The sequence below is a fragment of the Arachis duranensis genome, unplaced genomic scaffold (assembly GCF_000817695.3).
Source record: "Arachis duranensis cultivar V14167 unplaced genomic scaffold, aradu.V14167.gnm2.J7QH unplaced_Scaffold_232527, whole genome shotgun sequence".
NCBI classification, from domain to species: domain Eukaryota; kingdom Viridiplantae; phylum Streptophyta; class Magnoliopsida; order Fabales; family Fabaceae; genus Arachis; species Arachis duranensis.
Genome location: NW_026264853.1, coordinates 490,112 through 504,499, shown reverse-complemented (window position 1 = coordinate 504,499; position 14,388 = coordinate 490,112). Strand labels below are relative to the sequence as shown.

General features: G+C 35.1%; 3 protein-coding genes across 3 annotated transcripts in view; 2 read left to right on the top strand and 1 right to left on the bottom strand.

Moving 5' to 3' along the window:
• Positions 1-7,354: 7,354 nt before the first annotated feature.
• LOC127744180 (GABA transporter 1-like) lies at positions 7,355-10,982 on the top strand. Its single transcript, XM_052256461.1, has 7 exons — positions 7,355-7,636; positions 8,220-8,450; positions 9,273-9,370; positions 9,453-9,639; positions 9,838-9,968; positions 10,043-10,276; positions 10,420-10,982. Exons 1-7 carry the CDS (start codon positions 7,513-7,515, stop codon positions 10,798-10,800), a joined length of 1,386 nt encoding a protein of 461 aa, XP_052112421.1. The 5' UTR covers positions 7,355-7,512; the 3' UTR covers positions 10,801-10,982.
• On the top strand, positions 10,911-13,908 carry LOC107461801 (GABA transporter 1). Its single transcript, XM_021129235.2, has 8 exons — positions 10,911-10,925; positions 11,156-11,270; positions 11,905-12,135; positions 12,304-12,401; positions 12,539-12,725; positions 12,827-12,957; positions 13,080-13,316; positions 13,445-13,908. The coding sequence occupies exons 1-8, from the start codon at positions 10,911-10,913 to the stop codon at positions 13,823-13,825; spliced, it is 1,395 nt and encodes a 464-aa protein (XP_020984894.2). The 3' UTR covers positions 13,826-13,908.
• A 95-nt stretch (positions 13,909-14,003) lies between these two features.
• The window catches only part of LOC127744208 (AT-hook motif nuclear-localized protein 14-like), a 2,710-nt gene continuing 2,325 nt past the window's right edge, over positions 14,004-14,388 (bottom strand). The window contains exon 5 of the mRNA XM_052256490.1: positions 14,004-14,027. Coding sequence (XP_052112450.1) covers positions 14,004-14,027 — 24 coding nt within the window. The remainder of the gene's footprint in view (positions 14,028-14,388) is intronic.

Here is a 14,388-nt window from a genome sequence, read left to right as displayed (position 1 = left end):
AGGATAACTCAACTTTAATTTTGCAGTTCTTGTACATTTGTAGCAAAATTTTTGTGTAAGAGTTCTGAATTTGAATTATTATTGTGATGAATCTATTCTATTCTCGTTTCGGTGTATTTTGGAAATCTTTCAGTGTATTTTGAAAATTTTCGATGTATTTATATTCTGATAAGTTTTGCATAATTCAAAACTCTTCCTCTCCCTCCTCATCTTCTGCTGCTTCATCATCATCATCATCATCATCATCATCATCATCATCATCATCATCATCTTTTTTATTTATTTATCTTTTCTTTCTTATCTTACCTTCTCAAGTTTCTTCTTGTTTTACTCTCTTAACAAGAATAAAAAAAAAATCAAACAAAGAAGAAGAAAAAATACATAATGTTGCAAAATTACTTGAAAGATGATGAACCTATATTCATTCAACTAAAAGAAAGAAAAAAATTTAAAAAAAAGAAAAAATACATTAAAAGAAATATTTTTGTGCATTTATAGCAAAATTTCGGTATAAGAGTTCTGAATCTGAATTATTATTGTGATGAATCTGTTCCATTCTCATTTTAGTGTATTTTTAAAATTTTATGTGTATTTTGAAAAACTTTCGGTGTATTTTAGAAATTTTTCGGTATATTTGTATTCTGGGAAGTTCTGCATAATTCAAAACTCGTCCTCTTCCTCCCCCTCATCTTCTTCTGCTCCTTCTTTTTCAACTTCTTATTTCATTTTCTCATAATTCTTCTTCGCAGGAAAAAAATCAAATAAAGAAAAAAATACATAATGTTGCAAAATCAATATAAAGAGGATGAGGGAAAAAATACAGTCACAACAGCAATAAAAAGAACAATGTTGAGGATGAAACACTCAAAGAAAAAGGAATGTGAAAAAAAAAAGAGGAGAAACGCAAAGAAAAAGGAGGAGGAGGAATGCGGGATTCAACCGTTGGAGGAGGAATGCGAAGAAAAATAGTGAAATAAATGTTTGTGAAGAAAAAGGAACGCGAAGAAAAAGTAGGAGGTACGCAAAGAAGAAGGAGAAGAAGAAGGAGGACGAGAAGAAGTAACGCGAGATACAAATGATGGAGGAGGAACGCGAAAAAAAAAACGGTGTGATTTTACTCACGCATTATGTATATAAGTTTTGTTAAGTTAGGGTTAACTTTGAAAGAGCCTAGCAGTGGAAACGACACAAATGTACAATACAAGAACAATATGGAAGCACTCACAACACAATATGGCAGCAACTATAACAAGCAAATATAGCAAGTAAAGCAATAACAAGAACACACCAAGATTTTAACGTGGAAAACCCTCTCAATGTGAGAGGTAAAAATCACGGGTCGTCTAGACCAATGAAATAGCTCCACTATAATCAAATGAGGTACAAGAGAGTCTCAAACAAAGCACAAAAATATGCAAATAACCAGCCAAAACATCAATGCACCAAAGCTTACAAGTAATAGGCAAGAAGATGAAATATACCCAAAAAATAGAGCTGATGTCGAAGCCAATTTCTCCTACTGCAAACCTTCAATCAACATCTCCACCGACCAGAATGAAGAACAAGATGATAGGAACATGCAGTTTAAATTTCAAGCCGATCCAACGGTGAACAACTGAGAAACTGCCATTTGAAATTTACTGCTTTGGGCAAAAACGGGAATTCTGTTTTTTCCCTCTTCTCTCTCACTTGGTGGCTATTCTCTCTCTCTCAAAAAACCTCAAAAAACTGAATTAGGGTTGTGACACTAGGATGCAAGAATACACCCCTAAAAAAAAGTTGGGCTTGGGCCTCACAAAGGAGAGAAAAACCCAACAAATCTCCCCCTTCTCGACTAGGTGGAGGCCCTCGCAATTCCGGCGATCAAACATGTTTCAAACTTTTCTCTTGACAATGCTTTTGTCATCATATCAGCACCATTGTCATCAGTGTGAACTTTCTCAAGTTCCAACAACTTAGAATCTAACACATCCCGTATCCAGTGATACCTAATATCAATGTGTTTAGATCTTGGATGAAAAGTAGAATTCTTGGCAAGATGAATAGCACTTTGGCTATCACACAACAACACATAACGGTCTTGCTTGAAACCAAGTGCTGCAAGAAACTTCTTCATCCACAACAACTCTTTACATGCTTCAGTTACTGCAATAAACTCTACCTCTGTAGTAGAAAGTGCAACGCACTTTTGTAGCCTTGACTGCCATGAAATAGCTCCCCCTACAAACTTGACCAAATAACCTGAAGTAGACTTTCGAGAATCAATATCTCCTGCCATGTTTGCATCAGTAAAGCTACCTAGCAAAGGTTTCTCACCACCAAAACTCAAACTCAAGTTAGTTGTACCTTTGAGATATTTCATAATCCATTTAACAGCATTCCAATGTTCTTTACTTGGATTAGAGAGAAAACGACTCACTGTACCAACTGCATGAGCAATGTCTGGTCTAGTACACACCATAGCATACATCAAGCTTCCAACAGCTGAGGCATAAGGAATTTCATCCATTGCTTGTTTCTCCTCATCAGTGGTTGGACACTGCTTGGTACTCAACTTAAAATGAGGAGCAAAAGAACTAGCAACACATTTGGCATCATTCATGCCAAACCTTTGAAGCACCTTCTTTATGTACTTCTCCTGTGACAAATAAAGCTTCTTGGAATCTCTATAACGAGTAATAGTCATGCCCAAAATCTGTTTGGCAGGACCCAAGTCCTTCATAGCAAAGAACTTGCTTAACTGTTTCTTCAACTCATTAATCCTCAAAGCATTCTTGCCCACAATCAAAATATCATCCACATAAAGCAAAAGAATGATAAAATCATTATCAGAAAATTTTTGCACAAATACACAATGATCTGAAGTTGTCTTACGGTAACCATGCTTCCCCATAACAGATTCAAACTTCTTGTACCACTGTCTTGGAGCTTGCTTCAACCCATAAAGACTCTTCTTAAGCTTGCACACAAAATTTTCCTTTCCTTTAACAACAAAGCCCTTTGGTTGCTCCATGTAGATCTCTTTATCTAAATCACCATGAAGAAAAGTTGTCTTCACATCCATTTGCTCAATCTCCAAATCAAGAGATGCTACTAATCCAAGCACAGCACGAATGGATGACATCCTCACAACAGGAGAAAATATCTCCTCATAATCAACACCTGTTCTCTGGCTAAAACCTCTAACAACCAATCTAGCCTTATATCGAGGCTTAGAATTGTGTTCTTCATTCTTGATTCTGAATACCCATTTGTTCTTCAAAACTCGCATACCCTTCGGTAGCTTCACCAATTCATAGGTATCATTCTCAAGTAAGGACTTCATTTCTTCTTGCATAGCTTCAAGCCATTGAGCTTTGCTTTGATCTTCAACAGCCTCTCCAAAGCATTCAGGTTCTCCCCCATCAGTCAACAAAACAAACTCATGTGGAGAATACCTTGACGAAGGCTTCCTCTCTCTTGTAGACCTTCTGAGAGCATTTGCAGGAATTTCCAAAGTTGGTTCTTCATCTTGATCATCATCACCAACTTCATCAAGTATCGGATCAACTGTTCCATCTTCACCTACACCTGTATCATGCTCATTATTTTGAGCTTCAACTCTACCATCTTCTACCATAGGCATAGAGGGAGTAATATCCAAGTCAGAAAAATCATCACTAGGCTGAACCATTGGCTTCTCCGCATGATCAACATCCTTCAATGTTTGGTCTTCAACAAAGATAACATCTCTACTTCGAATCACCTTCTTGTTAACAGGATCATAAAACCTGTAACCAAACTCATCCATGCCATAGCCAATAAAAATACACTGCCTAGTCTTTACATCAAGCTTAGATCTCTCATCTTTGGGAATATGAACAAAAGCTTTACAACCAAAGACTCTTAAATGATCATAAGAAACATCTTTACCTGACCATACCTTCTTTGGCACTTCAAATTACAAGAGAACACATGGTGTCCGGTTCAAGACATGAACAACAGTGCTCAAAGCTTCACCCCAAAAGGATTTTGCGAATCCAGATTGTGACAACAAGCACCTAACTCTTTCAACCAGTGTTCTGTTCATCTTTTCAGCCAAGCCATTCAACTGAGGAGTCTTCTGATGTCTTATACCATGCTCTTTACAATAAGCATCAAATGGACCTGAGTACTCACCACCATTATCAGTACGAATACATTTCAACTTCTTCCCAGTTTCTCTTTCAACAGAAGCTTGAAATTCCTTGAACACATTCAAAACTTGATCTTTAGTCTTCAAAGTGTAAACCCATAATTTCTTAGAATGATCATCAATAAAGGTTACAAAATAGATAGACCCTCTAAGTGTTCTTGTCTTCATCGGCCCACATACATCAGAATGCACCAAGTCAAGTATCTCCGGCTTCCTTGAAGGTGGATGGCTCTTAAAAGAAACCCTGTTTTGTTTTCCAGCAAAGCAATGATTGCACTTTTGCAAAGCAACCTTGCAACCAGACAAAAGATTCCTCTTGGATAACATATTCATGCCTTTCTCACTCATATGACATAATCTCTTATGCCATAAATCAGTTTCATCAACAAACTCAGCAGCATTAACAACATCTTTCACAATCTTTACTTGAGTTAAATAAAGAGTAGAGTGTCTTGTACCTCTAGCAACAACCATGGAACATGCTTCCAACTATCACGAGAGAATGAGCTATCCAAGTCTTCATCACACAACTTACCAACAGAAAGTAAGTTTAATCGAATATCTGGAACATGCTTTACACACTTCAAAGTCAACTTGGTACCGTTGGAGGTTTCTAAGCAAACTTGTCCAACACCAGCACATTTTGCAACACCTTGATGAGCCATTTTCACATCACCAAAATCACCAGGAGTATAAGATGTAAACAAATCCCTCATAAATGTAACATGAATAGAAGCATCACTATCAATCACCCAACTAGTACTATTATCAACAAGGTTAACAGATTCAAACTCCTCAACAACAAGAAAATCATCATGAGTTATATTAACCTTGTCTTCCTTGGTACCATCATCTTTATTTGTGCTCTTGTCTTTACTTGCCTTGGCTTTCTCCTTCTTTAGCTTCCAACAAAATCTCTTCACATGTCCCTTTTGACCACAATGATGACACTCAATATTCTTATACTTTCCTCGAGACTTGCTTCTGCTTTGATCTCTACCTTTAGGACCTCGACTTTTGCTTCTCTCCCTAGACTCAGAAACAAGAACATCTGAATGTGTAGTCGATATACCTTGTGACTTTCTTCTCATCTCTTCATTCAAAACACTGCTCTTGGCAAGATCCATAGAGATTACACCATCAGGAGCAGAATTGGACAATGACATTCTGAGAATTTCCCACGAGTCTGGTAAGGAGCCAAGAAGTAACAGTCCTTGAACCTCTTCATCAAACTTGATACCCATGGAAGATAACTGATTCATAATTCCGTGAAAATTATTCAAGTGATCTGTCATTGATGTCCCATCTGTATACTTCAAAGCCAACAACTGTTTGATCAAAAACATCTTGTTATTCCCAGTTTTCCGAGCATACAACTGTTCAAGCTTAATCCAAAGGGTCCGAGCATGTGTCTCTCCAATAATATGGTTCAACACATTATCGTCAACCCACTGCCTAATATATCCACAGACTTGTCTATGCAACAAAGTCCAATCATCATCAAATTTATCATTAGGCTTCTCTGTACCAAAAACTGGTTGATGAAAATTTTTTACATAAAGCAAATCTTCCATCTTTGACTTTCACAAATCATAATTAGGACCATTAAGAGTGATCATCCTACTAGTATTAGTATTAGCTTCCATTGTTCACAGAATCACAAGCCCATAAAAATACCAACAAGCTCTGATGCCAGTATGAAAGAGCCTAGCAGCGGAAACGACACAAATGTCCAACACAAGAACAATATGGAAGCACTCACAACATAATATGGCAGCAACTATAACAAGCAAATATAGCAAGTAAAGCAATAATAAGAACACACCGAGATTTTAACGTGGAAAACCCTCTCAATGTGAGAGGTAAAAACCACAGGTCATCCAGACCAATGAAATAGTTCCACTATAATCAAATGAGGTACAAGAGAGTCTCAAACAAAGCACAAAAATGTGTAAATAACCAGCCAAAACATCAATGCACCAAAGCTTACAAGTAATAGGCAAGAAGATGAAATATACCCAAAAAACAGAGCTGATGTCGAAGCCAATTTCTCTCTCTGCAAACCTCCAATTAAAATCTCCACCATTCAGAATGAAAAACAAGATGTGAAGAATCTATAGTTCAAATTTCACGTCGATCCAACGGTGAAAGAATGAGAAACTGCCGTTCCAAGATTGCTGCTCTGTAAAAATGGGAAACCTAATTTCTCTCTTGCGAAATCAATTTCTCCTACTACAAACCTCCAATCAACATCTCCACCGACCAGAATGAAGAACAAGATGATAGGAACATGCAGTTTAAATTTCAAGTCGATCCAACGGTGAACAACTGAGAAACTGCCATTTAAAATTTACTGTTTTGGGCAAAAACGGAAATTCTGTTTTTTCCCTCTTCTCTCTCACTTGGTGGCTATTCTCTCTCTCTCAAAAAACCTCAAAAAACTGAATTAGGGTTGTGACACTAGGATGCAAGAATACACCTCTAAAAAAGAGTTGGGCTTGGACCTCATAAAGGAGAGAAAAGCCCAACAAACTTGTTTAGATTTGTTTGCCAAAAAGATTTGTATGTATAAAAAGATGGCAAATTTTATTAGTACTTATTAGAGTAATAACCTGTTGTTACGGGTTAAAAGTATCGTGCTACAAATAATGGATCCTGAGTAAATAATCTTTGGTGGAAATTAAGTTAATTAATTGGCAGACGGCAGTGTAATAGGGAACACTTACATCCTGCTTCAATTATTAGAGTATAAAGAGATATGGAAAAGTCTAGGGGGCCAGCAGTTTTATTGAATTTTGGCCAGCATGTAACCAGCAGAGGAAGGTGAGCCATTGGATGAAATCTCATACCAATCTCACACCATCAAATCATCATTGATGGCTAGTCGATGGCTAACAATCACAAAAATTGCTGGCCCCCTAGCATTGCTCTAAAGATATCATGTAAATGTCACATTTTATTTAATAATAAATGCATGTGTTTTCATAAAAAAAAATTGAGTAGAGTAAGAACTATATAAGAACAAATAATGCTAATAATGAACAACTACGTACGCTCTGACTTTTAAGTTTCAACAAACAACAGATCCAAGACATTATGAGTGATGTACAATCTGGACAGCGTAACCATCTGTCAAACAAAGAAATTGTTGACTACAAATATCAGCAGAACGTGTGATGAATGCATAGTTGTTGGAACAAATTGATTGTTCTGTACACTATTCGGCTCTTGTGTATTATTATTATATATATGAAGACTTTTTGCTCATTTACTTATTCGGTATTAGAGCCCTTCAACACAAACTCTCGCAGGGAAAGAAAGATAGAGAGAAAGAAGCTATGGACACATTGCTTCCAACCTCAACAGCAGTACATGAAGCAGAGAAACCCAACTATAACAATAATCTTGCTTTTCAAGAGAAAGATGTGGATGCAGGAGCTCTCTTTGTTCTCAAATCGAAAGGTATGTATGTAGTACCAAAAACATATATTCTTCTTAATTATATCAAGCTTTCTTCATCTTTTTAGTTCTGTATACTTTGTTCTACCGAATCATGTTAATTATTTAACAAGAAATTTTTGGAGTCGATTTGTTTCTGCTAGACGAGAAATGAAGAACAATCATTTTTAGTATTTGTGGTCAAATAGTATAAATACTAAATTATCTTTTAACAAATAAATTTCACTAATTTTTGTGTGCAAATTTTAAAAATATGAGTGCAAACTGTATTGATTTATATGTATAAAATTCTAATAAATGTAAGTATAAATTATATGCTTCTTGTGTGTAAAATATCGATAAATATGTGTACAAATTATTATTGACCAAGTGCTGACAAAAATGATAATATTATGTAACATTCTTTTTATTTGAGTAAACATATATACGTATGATTTCATTTTGATATTAGTAAAAATAATTATTTTTTTACATTAACTACGTAAATAAATATTCAAAAGAATGATATGATTGTGCGATTATATAAAAGATTGTAGATTGTATCAAAATTAAACTCTATATAATTAATTAATTAATTAATTTGTAGGTTCATGGATGCATTGTGGTTACCACTTAACAACATCAATAGTGGCACCACCACTCCTAAGTCTTCCATTTGCTTTCACGTTTCTTGGATGGACGGCTGGGATCTTGTGTTTGGTTATTGGAGCTGCAACCACTTTCTATTCATATAATTTGATATCTCTTGTTCTTGAGCACCATGCTCAGCATGGCAGACGCCAGCTCCGATTTAGAGACATGGCTAGCGACATTTTAGGTACTAAACGTTTTTCCTGTATTTATATTTCATCATATTTGTTCCTAAATTGTCTTTGTTTTGTCCTCATGAAAAATGAATGATTTATTTGGTAGGTGGATGATTTAGACAGAAAATAATTTTCTCTAGTTTTATATTCTTTCTTTACCTTTAGAATCTTAGTTGAATATATGCAAATTTTTTAAGAAAAATCAAAATGACTTTTGTGCTATAAGAGACAAATTAAGTGAGATATAGCCGGAAGCAAAAGCCAAAACCAAAAGTCCAAAACTCGTGTTGAAATTTCTTGTTAAGGTTATCTATGTTTTGTTTAAAAAAAAAAAATTTTATCTATACATTTTTTATATTGTTACTTTAAAAAATTTTAAATTTATATTTTATAATGTTTTAATAATTTTTTAAAAATATAAAATACTTCGATATGTGTATTTAACTAATTATTTTCTTTAATATTCAATTATTGAACAGTAGTTGACCGTTGAAAAATATTGGCTATAACATGTACTACGTGTATATTGAAATGGAAGGTACCTATCTTGATAGTACCACAAATATTAAATGACTATACAGATATTGTCTTCTTTCATTAAAGGCTTCTTTCCTAACAAGTTGTATTAAATTATCACCAATTAGTATTGTCCTTTGATGTTAACACTTGACAAGCAAAGATTTCATGAATCTTGACATGTGTAAACAGTTAAACACACAAAAGAGTCATTTGGTAATGGGCCTATTAATTGGGCCTGAGCTAATGAATCGTTATTAAAAAGAAAAGTGATCACTATAGTTAATTAATTATTAATTAACATTTAATTATGGTAGGTCCTCGGTGGGGTCGGTATTTTGTGGGACCAACACAATTTGCAGTGTGCTATGGAGCTGTGGTGGCTTGTACTCTACTTGGTGGACAATGCATGAAGGTGAGTAGAGTAATGGAAAATTGAAATGCAAGTATATTCTATACCTTGATTTTTTGTTCTAACTCTAAAACTATATATGCAGGCAATTTACGTGCTAGCAAACCCAAGTGGTAATATGAAGCTTTATGAGTTTGTAGTGATATTTGGCTGCCTAATGCTGATTTTGGCTCAAATCCCATCTTTTCACTCATTGAGGCACATTAATCTTGTCTCCTTAATTCTTTGCTTGGCTTATAGTGCATGTGCTACTGCTGGTTCTATATACATTGGTACTTTCCTTCCCCTCCTTAGTTAAGAGGAAACTATCATTTTTACTGTCCTAAATTTATGATACTCATAAATTTAAACTATTTTGTGTGACAGATTTGTCAATATTTTAAACATTTATAGATAGATTTGTCAAACTTATATCGATAAAAATGAAAATCTATTCAGCACACTAACATATTCTGATCCTACTTAACCAGGAGACTCTTCAAAAGGGCCAGAAAAAGATTATTCCATAAAAGGTGATACAGAAAATCGAGTATTTGGAATCTTCAATGCTGTTGCCATCATTGCCACAACTTATGGAAATGGAATAATCCCTGAAATCCAGGTCTCATTGAGCATCTTGATACTATTCAATCCATCATGAAACTATTCATCTTAACACTATTCTTTTGGTCACAGGCAACAATAGCAGCACCAGTGAAAGGAAAGATGTTCAAGGGACTATGTGTTTGTTATATTGTGCTTATATTCACTTTCTTTACCGTAGCTATATCTGGCTATTGGGCATTTGGAAATGAAGCTTCAAGCCTCATCTTAACCAACTTTGTGGACAATGGGAACCCTTTGCTTCCAAGATGGTTCATCTATGTCACCAATATTTTCACAATAGTGCAATTATCAGCTGTTGGTGTGGTAAGTAATCATAATATACTCCGTGCTAACGTACCATCTATTCACTGTTAAATCGAGCGTGAACTCTATTGAACAGTGGATGGATGGTACGTAGTTTACAACTATTATTCAACATTGAAATTGAAACATATTTTTTGGTGCAGGTGTACCTGCAACCCACAAATGAAGTTCTGGAGCAAGCATTTGGAGATCCAAGAAGCCCTGAATTCTCCCCAAGAAATGTAGTCCCAAGATTGGTTTCAAGATCACTAGCCACAGCAAGTGCAACAACAATAGCAGCAATGCTTCCTTTCTTTGGTGACATAAACTCACTGATTGGAGCATTTGGTTTTATACCACTTGATTTCATTTTGCCAGTGGTATTCTTCAACATGACATTTAAACCATCCAAGAGAAGCCCAATTTTCTGGCTCAATGTTACCATTGCTGTTGTTTTCTCAACTGTTGGAGCCATTGCAGCTGTTGCAGCAGTTAGACAGATTGTTCTTGATGCCAAAAATTATAGATTGTTTGCGAATGTATGATGACGCGATCATGTAAAATATCATCGAATAGTTAAACTAATTAGAATTTTCTCTATAAAATGTTGTCATTTGCCACTAATTTAACTAGAATACTACGCAAGATGAAAACAATGGATGAAGAGAAAGCATAACTGGTTGTCTACCTATACTTTTTTTATAAAAAATCACTTATTTGAGCACTATTAATATTCAAAAGTTTGGAGCTTATATTATCTAATATAGTTGAAAATTAAGGAGGTCTTGACTTTTCAGCAATCAGCAAACTCAAGATAATGTGAATTGTAGTGGCCATTTTTTATTTTATGCACGAGTAGTCAAGAAAGTTGAAACGAAAATATCCTGCTATGAATATTAGTCAATCTTCTCTTTTTCGTTCGCACATGAAGCAGAGAAGCAAAATGATTGTAACCAAGTTGATGAGCACCAAAAAGATGTTGATGCAGGTGCTCTCTTTGTCCTCAAATCTAAAGGTAACTAATAATCTCTTTTGTTTTGTACTTATACCTTTCTTAAGTGCCCTTTTTACATGTTTGGATGGACACTAGAGGACTCAAACCAGAGTTTTAGGAGTTTATAGTAACCATATTTCATTTTGACATGTTTTGTTTGTTTTTATCAAAAATATAAAATATATAAATTGGGTGTTATTTCATTTTTTTTCCCCCTGTTATGATCACGGCTCTAATAGGAAGTCCTAAACAGAATTTATTTCAGTTAAAAATAAACGTGGTATCTTTGACTACTTTCAACTGTGATTGAACTTTTAAACTTCAAAAAAAAAAAAGGGTAAGATTATTTATTCTACCTATGACCTGTTTGTTATTGAAAATTTTTAATAATTATTATAAACTAGAAAGGGACATAGAGTGATATATAGGTGACTTTTTCAAGATTCAACAGTTCTTATAAAAATATTGTTGGATTGAAGCAGACTTATTAGTCAAATTCTTTCAAATTTATTCTTACTTCACACTGATAACTAAGTATGAACAAAAAACTGACACAATTTTTGCTCACCAATATAAGCAAAATAATCTTTAGGAGTTGATACAAAAGGATATCCTGTAATGCAAGATGTGATTCATGAATGTGATTGATTTGTAGGTTCATGGGTTCACTGTGGTTATCACTTGACAACATCAATAGTGGCACCACCACTCCTAAGTCTTCCATTTGCTTTCACTTTTCTCGGATGGACGGCTGGGATCTTGTTCTTGGTTATTGCTGCTGTTGTTACTTTCTATAACTACAACTTGATATCTCTAGTTCTTGAGCACCATGCTAATCAAGGTAGGCGCATGCTTCGATTTAGAGACATGGCTCGCGACATTTTAGGTACCAAACAACTTCCCTGCTCTAGTGATCTAGCAGTTAAGGACTATCTTCATTTGAGTCCTGCATAAAATTAGAATAGAGTTATATTAACAAGGTTTGGCATGTTAGATTAAAATACAAATTTTTAAAGATGAATTACAAAACTTGACTTTATTGAATTTGATATAGGTCCACCATGGGGTCGGTTTCTTGTGGGGCCAATTCAATTTGCACTATGCTTTTGTGTTGTCGTGGCTTGTATCCTTCTTGGAGGACAATGCATGAAGGTGAGTTTGGTTTACATTTCTCACATATCAACTGATGAAAAGATGATATACTATACATGCCAAAGTGAGTAGTAGTGAAACAAAGATCACTTGAATGTTGTTATAATGTGACTAAAATGATTAGGTGTTAATTGCAGACGATTTACCTACTATCGAACCCAAATGGTTCTATGAAGCTTTATGAGTTCATCGTGGTATTTGGCTGTTTCATGCTGATTTTGGCTCAAATGCCATCTTTTCATTCATTGAGACACATTAATTTAGTGTCTTTGATTCTGTGCTTGGCCTATAGTGCATGTGCTATTGCTGGTTCCATTTACATTGGTACTTTCCTTTCCCTCCTTAGCACCCAAATTAATTATCAGCTACGGTTCCATTTAATCAATTAACTTATCCCTTTACTTCCTTAATTCCTGGCTAATCAGGATACTCATCAAAAGGGCCCAAAAAGGATTATTCAATAAAAGGCAACACAGAGAGTCGCATTTTCGGAGCCTTCAATGCCATGTCCATCATTGCTACAGCATATGGAAATGGAATAGTCCCAGAGATCCAGGTCTCAAAGTAGCTTAGATCAGTGCCTTAAAAGTTGAAAATCTTAGTACTACTCAAGTCATCATCAGATAATTCATTCAATGCAAAGTGGTATGTTTATGCTTGCATTTTCTTTGGTCACAGGCAACATTAGCACCACCAGTGAAAGGGAAAATGTTCAAGGGACTATGCATTTGTTATGCTGTGATTATAGTAACTTTCTTTGGTGCAGCCATCTCTGGCTATTGGGCATTTGGAAACCAAGCAGAAGGCCTCATTTTAACCAATTTTATGGACAGTAATGGGAAGCCATTGGTGCCAAAGTGGTTTATTTACATGACCAACATTTTCACAATTGCACAACTAGCAGCTGTTGGAGTGGTAAGTACTAAGTAGCACTGAAGCAATATTCTATATAGTTTGCTACTTTTTATGATTAATTAACATACAAATAAGAGAACTAGCATAACTGTGGTTTAGCATTGAAATTGCTAACATTTCTGGTGCAGGTGTACTTGCAGCCCACAAATGAAGTGTTGGAACAAGCATTTTCAGACCCAAAAAGCCCGGAATTTTCGCAGCGCAATGTAGTCCCCAGATTGATTTTGAGGTCACTAAGTACAGCTATTGGAACTGTTATAGCAGCAATGCTTCCCTTCTTTGGTGACATAAACTCTCTTATAGGAGCTTTTGGTCTTATGCCACTTGATTTCATTCTACCACCGGTCTTCTTCAATTTGACGTTTCGGCCATCCAAGAAAACTCCCATTTTCTGGCTGAATGTGAGTATTGCTGTTGTTTTCTCCATTGTGGGAGCTATAGCAGCAGTTGCAGCAGTTAGGCAGATAGTTCTTGATGCCAAAACTTATCAGCTATTTGCTAACTTGTGATATAAGATTGTGTCATCTTGCAATTTAATGATTTTTAATCCTCAATTTTATTTATATAGAGTTTAATTTTGATGCATTGAAAATGTAAAATGTTTTACACTAAAAGTAGTAGTTATTTGTTTTACACTGCCAGTACATCAAAATTAAATTCTATATAAAAAATCTAGAATTCTAGTTATTATCGGTTTTGGTAGCATGAAATCTAGACAATGTTATCATAGAAATGTGATAAACAATACATGAATAATCTTATATGTTATATGGATGGATTTTTAGGTTATATTTTAATTGTATGTTCTCTCTACCAAAAACAAAACAAACAATATATGCATGCAACAATAGTATGCTATCCTGAAACCACAGTGAACCTTTACATATCAAACTAATCACATTATTCTGAAACTACATTTGCTTATGACTCATATTGTTCATCAGAATCAAAGAATTCATAATCCATAGTACACTCTATGCAAGGATCATCATTTGCACTTGCAGAGTTAGAGTGGTTAATTCTATTCTTCTCTGATGATGCTGTGGCATTTGTTGGAGCAGCTTCACCTTCC